Source organism: Egretta garzetta, unplaced genomic scaffold, assembly GCF_000687185.1.
Source record: "Egretta garzetta isolate BGI_Z169 unplaced genomic scaffold, ASM68718v1 scaffold139, whole genome shotgun sequence".
In the NCBI taxonomy this organism is placed as follows: domain Eukaryota; kingdom Metazoa; phylum Chordata; class Aves; order Pelecaniformes; family Ardeidae; genus Egretta; species Egretta garzetta.
This window is the reverse complement of record NW_009260832.1, coordinates 2,391,264-2,408,321: the sequence shown is the minus strand read 5'-3', so window position 1 is coordinate 2,408,321 and position 17,058 is coordinate 2,391,264. Positions and strand designations below refer to the sequence as shown.

Genomic DNA, 17,058 nt, shown 5'->3' with positions numbered 1-17,058 from the left:
AATGCATCATGTGAGTTAGCTTTAATGTGAAAGTGTTACAGGCACGCTTAGCAAAATATACTGGGGTCAGAATCAGAGGAAATTAGCAAAGGCAGAATGTGCTGTCATAGTTGCTTTGAGCTACATTGGATAACCTTACATATAGGCTAAGCACAGTTTTAATGCCTTGCAGGCTGAGGATCAGAGCGTTAAGCGCTAATTTTTTCATGATATGTCACCTAAAGCCACCCATGGTTGTTGTCTTCCATTCAAGTGTATGTGATGATACTTGGAAAATAGAATTATTTAGGGGTGATGAATCCCCTATGGAAATCATTTGTCAAAATTATAGTATTAAATATTTCTTATGAATATATATTTAACAAGTTGCTTTTTTTTTTTTCCCCAGAGCCTGTGCTAAAGAAACCTGAAGAACATGTTGAGATTGCTAGTCTATTTTTGAATTACAAATTGAATCTTATCCCGATACCCACAGACATGTAAGTATTCAATGTGGTTTCAGCCTCAACATCCTATTGTTAGTCCATTTCACTGTGAAAGCGCAATGGCTTCTGTTTACTTGTGTCACAGGGAAAAACTGCTCAATTCATGTAGTTTAAAGCACATCAGGATGAGAGCACTCTTATTATTTTATTGATGTCACATAATTAACTGGCAATCAGTGAATTGCACGTTTAGGATCAATATCAGCAATATAACAGATAAACCACTATAGTAGATGCTCACAAAATGATAATAAACACCTAACAACTTCTGAACACCTTTCCGTAACTAATCCCAAGCATTTCTAATCACGCACGCAGACATACATACGCAGTTATATGCATCTTCCTGGCATTCTGGGTCACAAGCACACTTTCTCTTTTCACAGTGCAGGTTTTTCTACTTGCATACACCTCCTATTGGAGATGCAGGTCAGCACGCTCTAAGCTTTATATGCTGCTCCCCATAATCTGCTAATCACATGTTGGTGAGAAAGCCCACCAGGAGGTGGGCATGCACGTACTTGAGGGGTGGGTCCCTCCTTGTCGCAGCCTGTGCGGACAGTCTCCTAGGTGGATGCACACTTCTCAGGGCATCCGACATTGAAGGGCAGGGAGACTTTGCCAGTTTCTCTGCTCAGTGAGCCCAAAGATGTAGAATATTCAATAGATCATTTCCACCAGAAATAGGAATATTCATTGAGATCTTTGAAATTTTTCTTCAAACTACTGGTATTTTTCAGTTCTTGCACATAACAAGGAAGTAATTGACAGGCCAGTCAGTAGTTTCAGGGATGTCACATATCTGGCGTGGGACAATTAACGTTAACGTTTATAAATAAAGCAGGCTGTTCTCTGTTCATTATAGTTGTTACAAGAAGCCCGAGAGTGCAGGTGAAGCAGTTTGTACTTAAAACACAACTTTGTATAAATGCCTTGTGTTAAAGACTGTTTGGAGGTCCTATAAACCCTTGAAAACCAGGGTGTTTAAACAGGGTGTCCTCGAGAAGAAGTTTCAGAAATTCATGTATTCACCACTTCTAGTCAATATTCAGCATAATACTTGCCCACTGACAAGAAAAGAAGGATTACCATTAAGTATATAAGGGCCTTGGTTTTTTTTCTGTGACCCACTGCATAATACATTACTGTGAGGCTTCAGCTTATGATATGGACATTCGGTAGACAACTGCTAGAATTATTAATCTCCTCTCTTTTATTCTGACTGGACTCCTGACAGAGGAAGCATTGAATGTATCACGTACCAAGTGAGCACCAAATTTTTGTTATTTTCAAGGATAGTTCTTTTCTTGATCCTGAGTCCAACAATTTGTAAATTTGTAAATTGTTGGAGGTGTGTGTTTCCTAAGTTGTTTCCTAAGGTGTGTACACCTTTTGTTAAGTACATCTCTAACTAAACTGAATAAACTACATACTTAATAGGTTCTGCATCTTAATTATCATGATTGGGTGGATTGATAATAAACCAGTTAGATTTTTTTGCTTTGAACAGCAGCATTTGTCCATGGAAGAAATGACCTTGAAATACTCTGGGAATATCATTGTTTTGCTGATACAGTTGCATTTGACTGGTTAAAAATACATTACATTACTTATTGTTTGTTTTAAAATAGTAGGAGTAGAAATACATAAAAATGCTATAAGCAATATCCATTAATAGGTTATTAAAAGAATGAGAGAATAATAATTAAGATGTTGCAGTATTTGCATGTTAACGTATTTTATATTGTTTTTTTCATAGTTAAACCCCGTTTTGTCAAGGACAGTTTATTTAATGTGCTAAGTTTCTATGACAGTCAGCTAATTTAATCTCTCATGATTTAATTAACAGGTAGTAACCAAAAATATATAGCAACTATTAGCATTTCATTACAGTAATATGGCTGCTGAAATAAGATAAGGGACTTAGATACGTAATTGGGACTGAAACTGTTTTTAATCTCTTGCTTTTATTATAATAAATTCTTTTGAAACATTCAAAGGGAAGATAATTGTGACTATTACTGCTAAAGATCTTGATACTTCATTATCTCAATCATTAAGAAGGGGGTTAGATAACACATGCTTACATTTTTCTCTGTTCTTTATTGCTGCAATAACACAATTAGGTATTTATGCCTAATTGGCATGTGTGCAACATGGTTTTCATCTTGTTCTCCTAGTTCACTTAACAAGCAAAGAGTTATTTCTATTTACAGCAGTTTTTACTTCTGACTCCACTGAAGCCAGTGACAGAGCTTTCTTTTACTATAGCCAGAATAGGCCTTGCATAGGTTTCCTTGGTTATCGTGTGTTTTAGCTGTCTGGTAGCTATGGAGACCCATTTTGAGGGAAAAGACGAAAAACTATTCTGACACAAAGCACTTTGTTTTGCCTTGCCTCTATTTAGGTAGTGCACATTTTCAGTGTTTTTCTTGTCTAGGGGCCATAGAAATGTATTCACTTATGGTGTTACGATCTAGTTTTCCTCAGCTGACTTGGGCTTTCTTTTTGTTGAGGGGTAGTTAAAAGGACAACAGTTCACATCTTTTGAGTGTAGATATGTGTGTAGTGCCAAGCCAGTAATGATAAGGAATACATGTATATAGAGATTTTGTGCTGCCTTATTAAGCTGTCAAAATAAATGAGGCACAAATTATTTTGACAAGATTCTGTTAAGAATGGTTATGAAGACTGTCATTTGAACGTAAATGTATGGATTAAAGTGTTTGAGTTTTCTTTCATTATTTAGCCACTTTCCACAGTCTACCATCAAAAAAGGATTTCGTTCCATATCCTGTGTCCCTTCTGTTACTGAAAGTGATGAAAATGTAAGTGACAGTAATGTGGATATGAATCAAAGTGGGAGACACTCAAATGCAGAAGATTATTCTCAGGTAATAATTTTCCTAATTTTTTTTAACTTGACCTAGTTTTATATTCCAAAGGATAGTGAAAAACTAAATAGAAAATACTTCATACTTGAATAGAGGTATTTTAAGACTATTCAGTAATCTTGACCCCCTCAGCATTTAATCTATTTCTCTGCTCTTTGCAGTTTACAGTTATATTGATGTATACTGGGTGGGGAATCTTTCCTAATGCTTTTCATTTTAACCTTTTTTTTTTTTTTAATGATTTATTCCTCAGATTCTAAAAGCCCTATTGCTAACACTGTAAAATATTTTAGTTTTGCTCTTTAAAATCAATTTGATGGGAGAGTCTTAAGAAGATAGTCAGGGGTCTTTATAAATAAATGTTTGCTTCATGTTACTATCGGTGTATTTCATCTACAGTTAAGGATGTACCTTGGCACGTGGCTACTTGAAAAATGTGAACTTTATAAACTCATGCCTTAAAAATGGCATCCTCATTTGGTTATTAATTGAAAGACCTCAGACTAGATGTAGAAAAAGAGCTAAGTTTCTAACACTCAGTTTGCCTGCTCTTAATTTCAGAGGCTTTGCCTTCTAAGGGAATCCTCAGCCATGAATTAGATGCTCAATCTTCCTGAGTGAAATATTTTGTAGAGGGAAATAATTCACAACATAAAGAAACAGATACTTAAATATTTAAACAAACAAACAGAGCTCCACTGAAGTTATTTTGTTTGCTCAACACCTACCAAAGAACCCAACTTGGCAGTGCCAATATCTCTTAAATTTCATCCTTACTGCAGCAAACACTGCTCATAAGAGCATCTGATAGCATTTGTCTTTTTGACTTTAAGAAAATTGAGGGAAAAAGCAGTCTAGGTAATATAAAAATGCTTTCAATTAAGCTATACTCAAAATCTGATCCAACTTAATATACCAATTATACTTCGAGGAAGATGTAGTCACCTGCTTTAGCAGGGGGGTTGGACTAGATGATCTCCCGAGGTCCCTCCCAACCCTTGTAATTCTGTGATTCTGTGAAATGTTTACTACAGTTCTCCCCTCCACGTTTATTTTCTATTCTGGGTAAAGAATGTGTACTTTTTCTGTATGTTACATTCAATATGATTACAGTAGAGAAAATAATTTAAAAGAACCTATTAAATGTATTTATCCATAGTGCTGCATAAAGGAAAGATAGCAACAAAGTCCTTATCTGCACAATCATGTAGTAAGGATGACCCAATTATTTTAAAATTTCTACTGTTCTTTTCTGGGACAAACTGATAAATATATTTGAGGATAACATTTGTGATACTTGGTTGGTGTATAGTGACTGCCTGTAGGGTTACAAAATGTGTTTCAAGACCAAAGACATACTGTTAAGGATTGCATTAGGTATCTTCATGAACAAATAAAACATGATTTAGCTTAGTAAATTTTAAAATAAAAATAAAATAATTTTCTATGTAATTTTCAGAGGGTCTTTTTGTATGTTTCCTCTCCGGAGTATACTGTAATGCCATTTTTATATTTCAGATCTGAAACTCAGTTGTTTTAAACTGTTCTACATCTATTGTGTATATAGAAAATGTACATGTGTGGATATAGTTGTTGGGTATTTATAGTTTAAAATAAGGTAATTCAGTATGAAGGAGAATGCTTCGCAGTAGGATATATATTTAACTATTCTGGTTTTTGTGTACATTTTATAAACAGTAGTTTAATTAGTACTTCATGACCTTTTAAAAGTCTTTCTAGTAACTGCAACTTAAGAAAATCATTACAAAAGCAGCAGGGTAAAAAGGAGCTGTAAGTAGCATCTGACAATATATAATAATTATTGGTTGCCTTACCTCAGTCTCTCTAGCTGTACGAGATTTAGTTAAATGTCTGTTAATTTGTAATTATGAGCTGGATACATAAAAATAGTTTGGAATGTCACTTTGATTTTTTCCCCTAGTCCAAGAGTGTAGGAACCATGTGATTGTAGAAATCCGGTCTGTCACAGTAGGACCTGCAGTCGAGGAGAGACACAAGGGCAAGTAAGAAAATAGAAGAGGGAGAGGATAAAACTGGAATGGTTGGAAGAAGACATGAGTGTGACTTAGTCTGAGGGCAGTCTGATTCAGACATGAAATGTAAGAAGTCATGAGCAGCTATTGACTTAGACTTGAACCTTACTTTTGCCTCCATTTAAATCTCAGCTGAAAAATGCTATGCCTATTAATTGTAGTATGTAAGTAGGACTGCGCTTGTATGGATTGCAAAAGAAAATAATGCTTTTAACTCGCAGAACAATCTACTCTGTTTCACATATTAAATCTTTTAATCAACAAAATCATGTGGATATCTCTGAGAGACTCATTATAAGAGAGCTTTCTTTCCATATAGTTTTAAAACTTGAAATAAAAATATACATCTATACTTTTTTTTTAATCAATTAGTGATTAAAAAGCAAACAGTGAAAGAGAAACTTTGATACACCCAACTCACTAGGTTATGGCTAATTTGTAGAACTTTGTACTGTAGTATACTTAGTGTGAATAACTTTGTCTCTGTTTTATCCTGTGCAATTACTATTTGGAGATGTCTGCTTTAAAATCTTTGATACAGATTTGGTTATCTGGTTTTTGGGATGCAGCAGTTTTATGCTTTAAGCTGACCGAAATTCAGTCATCTGCTGTGCCAGATCCTCAGCAAGTTTAAATTGGCATATTTCAATTGACTCCTATGTAAACTCTATGAAGTTGCATTACTGAGTATCTGATTCACTGTTCCTAAGGTCTGTTGTCACAGAAACAGAGACTAGTGATAAATGAAAGATAAAATTTTAGGAGCTGGATGTACCTCGTTTGAAGAATACCAAGTTGAAAGACGGCATTATCCCTTGTGTCCCCAAAGTACTCATGCCAAAGAATAGAAATGCTTTATTATTGATTTTTTCAAGCTTTTTTCCCCTTGAATTTCTCATTCCCTCTGATTTTACAGTTCTGAAAGCTTTGTGCATTTGCATTAGGAAAAAAAGTAATTTAAAATATCTATTTTTGGTAGTCAAATTGATCTTGAATCACACTGTTATTAAGAAAACACATTTTGTGATTTTTTTTTGTTTAAAAACTCCATAAAATAGCCCCCAGTTCTTTAATGAAGAGGCTTGCTTTTATTCTTCTTTAGTAGGAAGGTAAGTAATTTATATGTGTAAGATGCATTGAAACGCATGTGAAAGTAGATTTTTGTCTTGTTCTATTTGGTTGGAAAACATTATTTGTGGAATAATGGCTTCCTGAACTAGAAGGTCTTCAGAATTTGATTTTTCCTTTCATTTTTATCCCTTATCCACTTTTGTGGTCAGGAAAAAAACAAAATGGCCATCATAAGTAACCTGCACAGTGTCTTGCAGTTTTCTGAAACAGTAATTTTGGCAAACTCTTTGAGGAAAAGATTATCCTGGAATAGCGTTTCCTTGTACCTCTGCCATTCAAAAGCCTACTTGAATATTCTTCATCATGACGAATTCTTCAATACAAGTTATCTTCAATTCCATTGAGAAAAAAAGCTCCTTGCCTTCTATGGAAATGTTGAACAGTAACAAAGCAGAAAAATCTAATCCAAATACGTTTACCATCAGAATTTGCAATGGCTACTAGATATTTTAATAGACTGACCTGATTGCTATATTCAGAAATCTTGAGCAGAACCCTGATTTCTCTTTGTGGCTTCTTCAGTGTCAAGCTCCCGGGCAATACTATTTTCTAGAGCAGAAGGGTTAAAATCGCCACTCTCTCCCAGTGAAATAAACACAATTAAATTGTTCTTTAATGTTCATGTTTACCTCATTTTTCTTACTTCAGTGCCATCCTTTATATATGCAAGCTCAGTCTTACCTTCTGCTTTACAACTGATAGATATCAGTCTATTTAGTTTGCGTGCTCTGTTGTGTGCTTCTTTTCATGTTCCCCATAAATATTCCAGACTGTGTCATAACAAGCTTTTTCTTCTCCTCATTCTAATACTTCTTATGACTTATTTCATAAGCCTAGTTAATTGGTATTGGGTCAACAGGAGGGGCTAGGTAGAAAATAACAAAAATCCACTTTTCTTAACAAATTTTATAGTTTTTATATTACTTCAGTCTGCACAAAATGAAAGTTCCCTGGTTATTTTTGCAGGAAAAAGAAGTATACATGAGTTATGAGGCACATGAATTAGAAGAGGGACTTGAGGTCTCAGTTTAGACCTTAGTGGTATAGAGAATCTTTATGATGGGCTCGCAAATATCTACTTGCTTATACAGAATGGGACGGCTCCGGCATTAAAGACTGAATAGGAGAGAAGCCGAGTTGGTAATTCAGTATTTTTAAGCCATTCCTATACCTCAGTCTGTGCACAACTTTGCAGCTGTTTGTTCTTTTGTACCACTACCTTTTTTCAAAAGGCACCTCTGTTACCTTCTCCCACATGACAGCTAAAACTGGAACTGATATTCCAGTCAGTGAAAACACTGACTCAGGAGTAGGCAAAAAAAGATTGCATCCATGTGACTATAGATGCAAAACCGTTTGATGATATAACTCTCAGGTCAACATCAAACCTAGAAATGTAATACAGGGTTGGATCTTAAATATTTTGGTTGTCTTTGGCATTTTGGAGATAGATTTAAAATGGATTTTTAATCTTAAAAATGATGTATTTGAAGCCTTATTCCTTCACCTGCAATTATATCCAGGGAGCTTAGTTTTGGAAGATTAGTGTTTTTTACAGAAAAACTGGTGTGAAAAGTTTTGCCATGCATCATTTCTACCATAGAATAAGATACTGGTTTTATAAAAATATCAGGTATATTTAAAAATCTATTATTTGATGGATTTGAATAAAATAATGTCATAGCTAATGTTAGGAGTCTGAATAATACAAATGAATCCTTCAAAGTAACAAAAGAGCTATAAATTTATGAATTACCATTATTTTTACAATTATGTGTTAACAATTATAAAACTTACTAGTTGATAAATTAGATTTTTAAGTTAACCAGCAAATTTTCCTCACATTTTGCATTCAGATTTCCCATTGATTGCAGGAAGAACAACAAGTAACCAAATTCTCCCTGAATCTTACTGTGTGCATCCTTTCATGTTTCACAGCTGGATCTGAGCCTTTTTTAATTTCTTTCTTTATCAGATACTGTGGCAGCAGAGTTGACCTTTCAGGCAATGTGTGTTCATTACGGAGGAAAAATGCCTTTAGTTTCTCTTTCTGTGCCAATGTCTTAGTCGCTGTAGCTGAGGCAATATCGTAACAGAATGAGAACTTCCTTGACATTTCTAGTTGTCTCCGAATCAGTGAGGTTTAGGTAGACAGACACATCCTGTACCATTTGAGAAGTAGACAGCTTTTGACTATGTTATGGTTGTGCTCCAAAAACTGAGTAAATGAGCCCAGAGGAGTCTCTACACAGCTGTGGTTAGATTGCTTTCACAGCTCAAACTGGTTTAAGTAACATTACTAAGCATGCAGATTTTCCAGGGTACTTTCTCCTTCTTTACTAGAAATTCTATTAAAGCAGTTTTTGAGGATGTTCTGTATCTCTCCAGGCCTTCCGGCTGCCAGCTGTTAATACCAACAAAGTACGGTATATGGTATACTATGGTATAGTAAGCTGGCGCATGTCTGTACTAGAAGCATGGATCATGTGTACTGCCCACGAACAGTAAGCCTGGCAGAAAGTGCTAGAGTTGTGGTGCAAACATTACAGTCTCCAAGGCTTGTAGAGGAGATCTGATACTTTTTATACTTTGGAAATGCTCAGGATTTCTGAGGAGAAGCTTGATTGTACAGTTGACATGTACCTGTTTGGTAAATCCTGTGACTCCTACAAGAAATTTGGCAATACTGGAATCTTGCAAGTTGTAGACTCCCATGCAGAAATATGACCGCTCTATGCATGTGTACTTCTGAAGTTGCAGTTTAAAGGGGAGAGATTTTTCAGACCCAAATATTGCCTTTTGTCTTGCACAGTTGTATGTATGTAAGTCTGCAAAGAGGAGCTGAAGTACATGGGCAATTGCAAAATCCTGTTGTGTACTTTTCAGCTCATTTGCTCTAGAAAAGCAAGAAATTAATCTTAAAAGGGACATGTAAGACATAATATATTTCAGCTACCAATTTGTTCAACCAACTGTTAACAATTTCAATAATGTATGCATTTTTCTCTTAACTGCTGTTTACATTAGATCTGTCCCCAGCTTTGACTCATGGACATTCTTTAAAAAAACCACAGTGGATTTGGAATAGAATTTAGGATTTGTGCTGTGCAAAAATGGGACTTTCAAATTCTCTCAATAAACAATACTGCGGTTAAATTATAAGTATTAAAGTATTTGGTACTCCCTGTTTTGGGACAGACACTCTTTAAGTCTGCAGTTTATTCTCTCAACTCTTTCGTTTAGGTAGTTCAGAGAAGATCAAATACCTAAAATTTTGACAGAGATGAGATCCCTGAGCCTATTCTGGCCCTGTCGAGGCCCTGTAAAATGCTGCAGGAGGATTTTTACTGCAGCTAGGAATTGAACTAGAAAGCCATAAGGCTTAGAGGAAGCATTCACAGATCTCTTCATATTATGTATGCAATAGGAGGGTTGAGGTAGACCTGAAGTTATAGCACAATGACCTCATGCAAGCTTTAGGTACTGTTGTGACCTGACATCCAGTCTAACTTACGTAGACCCTCTAAATTATGTCAGTCTGCCCCTCAGAAATGTTTCTAGATTGTATTGAGAAAGCATAAAAGCAGCTCCAAGTCAGTGTGCCTCCCACAATTCCTCTTTGAAATGCAGAGCAGAAAATCACTGTGCATGTCCAGATGTTGGCCAGCTCAGTGCTATCAGTTTCAGCATTAGCACTGTTGACACATGTAAAGATGGGTATGTACGAGGAGTTTGGGTGGGAGGAAGGATGACAAATCTTGTTAAAGGGAGACCTGGGATGAAAAGAAGCTTGCAAATTTGTTTGCAATAGCCTTTTTTAGGCTCTAACAATTATCTTTGCAAAGGCAAAGCTAGTGTAGTTAACCCATTAAGAGTACCACATTCAAATAGGAAATAAGCAGGGAACTGTGGAACCTCTTTCTCCTGTTCTCCCTTCCTCATTAGCTGGACTTTATTCCTCCACTCTTGACTCTTCAATCCTCGCAGGCGAGGGGTTAAACCCATTTCCACTAACGAAGAACACAAGGAACAAGCTCCTGACAATCCCAGCCCATGGAAAAAAAGAAAAAAAAAAAAAAGAAAAGAAAAAAGGAAAAAAGTCCAAGTGAGTCTTGTGCAGTGTATGTCATATTGCAGGTAAGAGGACAGTCAGAAGGAAGGATGACTAGGCACACATTTTTCACAGTGTCAAAGATTTTAACCTCTCAAAGAAAAGGACCCTGTCTTTGCAAATTTAATGAGTGAACTTTCTGAAAGGCTGGCTAACTTGATTTCAACTTTAAATGTAAGTGGATATTGCATTCATATTAGTTCAGCATCTCTAGCTTGGAAATGGGATTGACCAGGATAAAGTTTGCCAAAAATGTTAAAAAAGAGCAGGCTACTTTTTATTTATGTAGCTGACAGAAAACAAAAGATGCTGTGGCACCAAGGCATGCTGTTGCCAATGACAGCCGTGTACACTTGTACAGCAAGAAATGCTTGTTGGAAAAGGAGCCTTCTGTATATTTCCAAGAATGGAAACTTAGCATAGAAAAGAACAGAATTGGTTCTAGAATAGGACTAACTAGTTCTTAGAATAGAACTTATTTCGTTGTCAAAGAACAGTAATATCAAATAACATTTTTTTTAATAGCAGAGGAGTAGGCGTGTGGAGCAGCTTTTATCCCAGACTCCAGATTACATGTACTTCTCTAGAAAAACATTGGTCTGTCTATTAGTGATGTATATGTAGGTATTATGGTGAATTTTATTATTTCTGTTTTTCTTTTTTTTTGGAAAAAAAAAAATACTACAGTGTTTCTCCATCTCAGGAAGAACTGCCCCAAGCCCAAGAATTTTCTTTATCAAAATGATGCAAGATTATAATCACCATTGTTGGTTTTTCATTTTTTTTTTCACCATATAGGAGACCACCCTCCTTTGGCAGCAAAATGCAGAAGTACCCAGTAAAGGTAAGTGTGTCTGAAGTTTATATTCAGACTTTTGCCATTCCCATATTGTTTGGCCTCAGTGTTAATCCTCATGTACAAATACCTTATTTATGCATGTTGGTTTTATGGGAAAAGGTTTCAAAGAACTGGTAATAGCATGTGTAATTACATAGAGTAGAATCTTCAGATGGGTATTAAAAAGCCCCTAATTTACAAGAATTATTTTGAAGAAATAACACTTCTCATAAGTTATTCTCCCGTAAAATGTACTGGGTTTTGTACACAGAGCTCTTGTTCTAATCACTGTGAATTATACTCTTTTTTTTTTTTTTTTTTTCTGAAATGAAAGGCAAGAAAAAAGGACTATTTCCATTTTAATAAGTGTTACTTTTTTAATATGTTTGAGATTATTATTTGAAGAATATTCAGACCAATTAATTTTTTCAAAATGAGTACTTCTTTGTTTAAGTGAATGTCTTAAGGATTTGGTCAGGAGAAGTTAGTAAGAGCCTTCTTTTAAAAAGAAATGACCAGATTTGCTTGGTGCACAGTGAACCTCTCCTAAAACTGACTGCTAGGAAACACCTTTCCTTTTACCAGAGTTCTGAAGGTGAATCTCAGAGCAGAAGAACATGTGAAACATGACTAGGATTCATGCTTTATTTATGCCATGATTCATACATGTGATACTCATCTTGGGTTTGGTTTTCAACTCTTCAGTCTGTGTAGAAGCCTGTGCAATGCACCTTTGCTTTTTAAGCATTTCTGAAGGTTGATTCTCAGGAGGGAAAAGGTATAGAATGCCATTTTTTATTTTTATTTTATTCTCTGTAAAGTATTTATGATCCCCTCTTCCAATAATTGAGAAACACAATAAATATCTCAGTTAAACATCTCTCAGTTAAAGCATGTGCACAACTTCCTAACTTCTACAGTAATTAAACACGGTAATTTTATCCATGATGTTTCAATATTTTCACAGTTTCTAACATTATTTTCATTCTGGAAAAATGTGCAACCGATCAACCATCTTTAATAACCCCCAAATAGGGTAATGTAAGATAAGGTTATAGACGGGGAATAAAAAAACCAGCCAAAAACCTGGGTCATACTGAAAGTGTAATGAAGAGTGAGAATACATTTATGATTTTTAAATATCTTGAAGCAAATGTAAACCATACTTCTCCAATACCTATACTAATAAAAGTTTTTAAACAAATTTGGTAAACATATCTTCAGTACAGGCAAAGGATATAATTTTGAGGTTATACTTTTAAGAACTGGTAATGATTTCAAGTACTATAGTGCTTGAGTGTCTTTTCTTATGAATTCTTGTTTTTATTAATATCATCCCAGTAAAAAAAGAACCAAACCAGAAGAATCTCACTGTATTGAAATACTACAGGTTAATGAGCTGGAAATATATCCTTCGGTTATTCTTTCACAGACCAAAACCTAATAGAAATACAGTAGTTTGCAGTAGAAGACTCTAAGCCTGCCATGAACATGTTGGGAACTTGGAGTGGTTTTGTATCTGTCCCTATTAATTGGTTCTGAAGTTAGTGTATCTCAATAGCCAGATTGCTGTCTTTTCTGCTTACTCAAAAGTCTACTCAAGAAATCCTCTTGAAGAAAAGGTCCCATAGCACAACCAAGGAAAAGGACAAAGTGGACATGTGTCCATCCTCTGGCCTATAATACTAATAATTCACATTACTACTGTAACAAAATCCTTTGTGCTCAGGTTCTCTTCACAATCTCCAGGCCATCTCAGCCCATATGTTGTCATTTCTCTATGCAAAATCCATTTATTCCAACTTTACACAGAAAATATTTCTAATCATTAAAGGATTCAAAGACTGGAGCTCTATGCCCCTCTTAGGTGGTACAGGTATGATTACTTTTCTTTAAATAATACAATTTTTTTAATGTCTTAATTATTAACTAAACTCATCTTCATAAAATTACTTTTAAAAGAAAAAAATCATTGGGAAAGGAGGCTTAGTAATATATCTTGGTTTAATTCTTTGCATTGTGCCATGCACTATAGGTTATGAAGGTTACTTCATATTGCTGTTACTTCAAAACAATTCATTATGAGACTTTCAACTCCACAGAATATCTGAGAGCATGAATCATGAACCAAAACTGAGAGAAACAGAGAAATCTTTTAAAAAATATTTTATTTATGAGTATGGGGGTTTTAATACACTTTTTAACATTGCTAAAAATTGCTCAAATTTTGCAAAGTATGTGAATGAGAATTCGATAAATTTATCTCTTCAGAGTTTGATTATAGGTCATTAGACAGTTAAATATATGAATAGTCTAATGTCAGAAAAGTTCATTCTGTTTACCTGAAGTGTATTTGAAACACATTCCTATTGAGAACAGTGATATTTTACAAGTAAACTCATACATATAAACAAATCCTTTCCTGGTTAAATAATTGCTTTTCAATGTTTCAATACCTTTTTGTTTAGGAATATCTGTCCTTCTATGTTGATTTTTTTTAAAAAAAGTTGTTTATAATATTCTCATTATAATACACTGTTAAAGTGCACTGAAATTTTGCGCTATCGAGGTTCATCAAATGCAAAGAAATTTTTTTGTACAAGTATAGTGCATCACTGTCTTTCTCCAGAATGTCCTCAGAGTAGGAAATCATAGCTTTGCAAATCTACCAGAACAAAAAATTTGTCCTAAAACATATAATTTCACTTAACTGGGCTTTGTTGTAAAATGAAAATTCGTACACTTACACTTATTCTGTCTGTTGTTGCAATAAAGCAGTTATATTCACAAGATGAAGTGTTTTTGTATGATTTCCAATTGCTTTTGTTGCAGATACTGGATCTGATGGAAGTTGTTTGCGGTATCATGTTATTCTCATGATTATCTGTTATCTCACAGGAATCTTGCTGTTCCAATATTTGTCCAGAGACATAATAAAACTAAGATACAGACTGAAAATGACAAAACCAGAAAGTGAAATTTCAAATAAGCATTCTGGAATTCAGAATAACATTATTGTACAGTGTATACAGTGTATGTTGAAATAGTACACAGTAAGGTGGAAAATTTCTTTGATCATGTGGACAATCTTTATATTTTCCATAAAGGTAGCTAGAATTTGACATTCTGTTAAAGTGGACCTGAAGCTGATGGGTCAGTTACCTGCAGCTTTACAGCATTAGGTAGCACTTTTTTTCATAATGAAAATGCAATTTGGTTTAAGGCAGAGCATGTATGATACTTCTGTTTCTTTGTGTGATTTTTTCATCAACACCCCACCCCCCAAGACAAAAACCCCAAACCCTAAGCTAGTCTGGAATGTTCTACCTGGATAAAGTTATCTTGCCTTTCAATTCATCTACCCATTTGCCTGCATTTGAAATATGGTTTATTGGCATTGGACTAAATAATCTGTAGCTGGTTAGATCACTTGTCATCTTTTCTTTAAAACATTTGCTAATCTTCAAACTCATGGTAGAAAACCTACATTTAAAGATGTCTTAAGTACCATTTTGTGGATTGGAGATTTCCTGTGCCATTATCTCTGTGCTCTGTTATGGAAATTGCCTACAACCTTCATATTCACTATGTTAAGTTCTTGCTATTTCTGCTCTAAGTGGGAAATTTCCATTTTTGTACCTCTGTTCCAATAAGCCAGCCTGTCTATCCCTTCTTACTGAAAACTGAGGCAGGGAACTCATTTCAGTTTTGAACATTTTCTTTACAAGGTAGTATTTTCTTGTGCTTTTTCATTTACTTGCCTAGCAAATATTTTAATTTGCTTATAAAGAGCCAGATACAAAGTGTCCAGATATTGAATAAATGTTGGCTCCCAAAACTATAGTCAGTTTGATGAGAGAGTCTTGCTTTCCATTTAAGCACCTCAATAAAGAGGCAGTGCTTGAAAAAATATGAGTATTTACCAAAAGCAATGACAGCATTTGATATTAAACTCTCTTAAAATGTGTCTTCTCACTTTCTTAAGAACATTTCTCTTTCTATTAATTTTGGGGTTTCATGCAGTACAGTATTTTCTTACTATAAAAATAGGGATTTTTGTGATAAACTCTGCTAATCTGTGTTCATTTGTTCCTCTTTCTTTTTCCCTTTTTGGATTAATTATTCTAGTTTGTGTGATGCTCTGCTCTTAGTTATTGATCTGATTTTATTTGTCTTCTATTTTTTATTATAATGCATGTTTTGTTGTTACTTCTGTACTTGCATGTTTTCCCTTATTCATCAAGTTCATTTTTTTCTCTTAAGCTTGATTGTAACATTAATCTTTGTCGCTTGAGTTCTAAGTAGCATAAAATTCTTGAATTCACATACGTTGTTCCCTTTTCTGAAGCTCTCTGTAGTATTTAACTTTAATAAGCTCTTGTTATATCTGTGTATTTGAGAATTTGCATTTGTTCAAGGAATAAATTGTATGAAAATTATGTACAGTTATTTGCTGAAATTATCTCCTATAAGTCAGTTTTAAAATACTATTTTATATTGAACATTTCTTAAGATTTGCTTCAAATTTATTTATAGTTTTATTCCATTAATTATATCTTCATTATATCACCTAGTATTTGCAGTTTCCCATACCTGGAAATGGCAATTCTGCATATAATGTAAAGGATAACTAACAGTTTGATTTACTTTTTCATATAATCGTATTTCTGTATGATGCCAGAAAGCTCTGAACAGCACTCTCTTTGGAATGCATAGATCAAAAAGGATAAAGTATGCTTTTTGGTGACATTCTCACAAGATTCTCATTACTTTTTCAAAGATAAGAGGGGAAACCAGCCATTTTGTTGACACCTACTTTGCTTTCCCTTAGCTGCCCTGGAAGAGCTACCTTCCCCCTGACGCCAGCCTGCATACATAGTCAACAGAAAGGTCTATGTATTGACTTTTAAATAGGGTGGAGCACATCTTCTATTTGAAGGCTGCAGAGCTCTACTGACCCTGTTTATGCTGAAGGAGGTCTGTTGATAGCACTCTAGTACTCGTGTTCAGAATAAACAAAGAAGAGCAACACTGAGCCACAGGAAGACGATGTTGGGCATAGTTCTGCTCTGACGACCCCTTCATCACACACATTTGGCACATTTGTAAGCCAAACACTGTGGTTATTTCACTGGAAGCCTAAAACCTATGTTCGCTTAAATATAAGAAAAAGCCTAGATTGTACAGCTTTCAGGTAGTTTTTCCATAGTGTAAGCAAGCAAAAAAGCTCTTTGGTGCATTTCCTTACATTACATTTCTTTCAGTTCTTGAAAAATTAGTTGCAAACTAGTTTAGAGCCACCTACATTTTATAAACTCATTAGTTATCCAGCACATCACTATGTGTCTCACTGATCATGAAGTACTGCAAAGCACACCTAAATATAAATAATGTATTTTTCTAGTTAGCTTTCTCATTTGTTATACCTCACCTGTTTGGATATTACCTCATCTTTTTCCTCAGCAAACATGAATTAATAGCCGTTCATGTCTAAGCTCTTCTATTCTTCTGTTCTCAGCTGTTCTGAGCTATTTTCAAAACTTCT

The 17,058-nt window shown here is 34.8% G+C and overlaps 1 protein-coding gene across 1 annotated transcript in view; it reads left to right on the top strand.

Moving 5' to 3' along the window:
• The window catches only part of ADGB (androglobin), a 119,113-nt gene that overhangs the window by 43,370 nt on the left and 58,685 nt on the right, over positions 1-17,058 (top strand). The window contains exons 12-16 of the mRNA XM_009646975.1: positions 389-479; positions 3,235-3,379; positions 8,953-9,068; positions 11,474-11,519; positions 14,346-14,373. Coding sequence (XP_009645270.1) covers positions 389-479; positions 3,235-3,379; positions 8,953-9,068; positions 11,474-11,519; positions 14,346-14,373 — 426 coding nt within the window. The remainder of the gene's footprint in view (positions 1-388; positions 480-3,234; positions 3,380-8,952; positions 9,069-11,473; positions 11,520-14,345; positions 14,374-17,058) is intronic.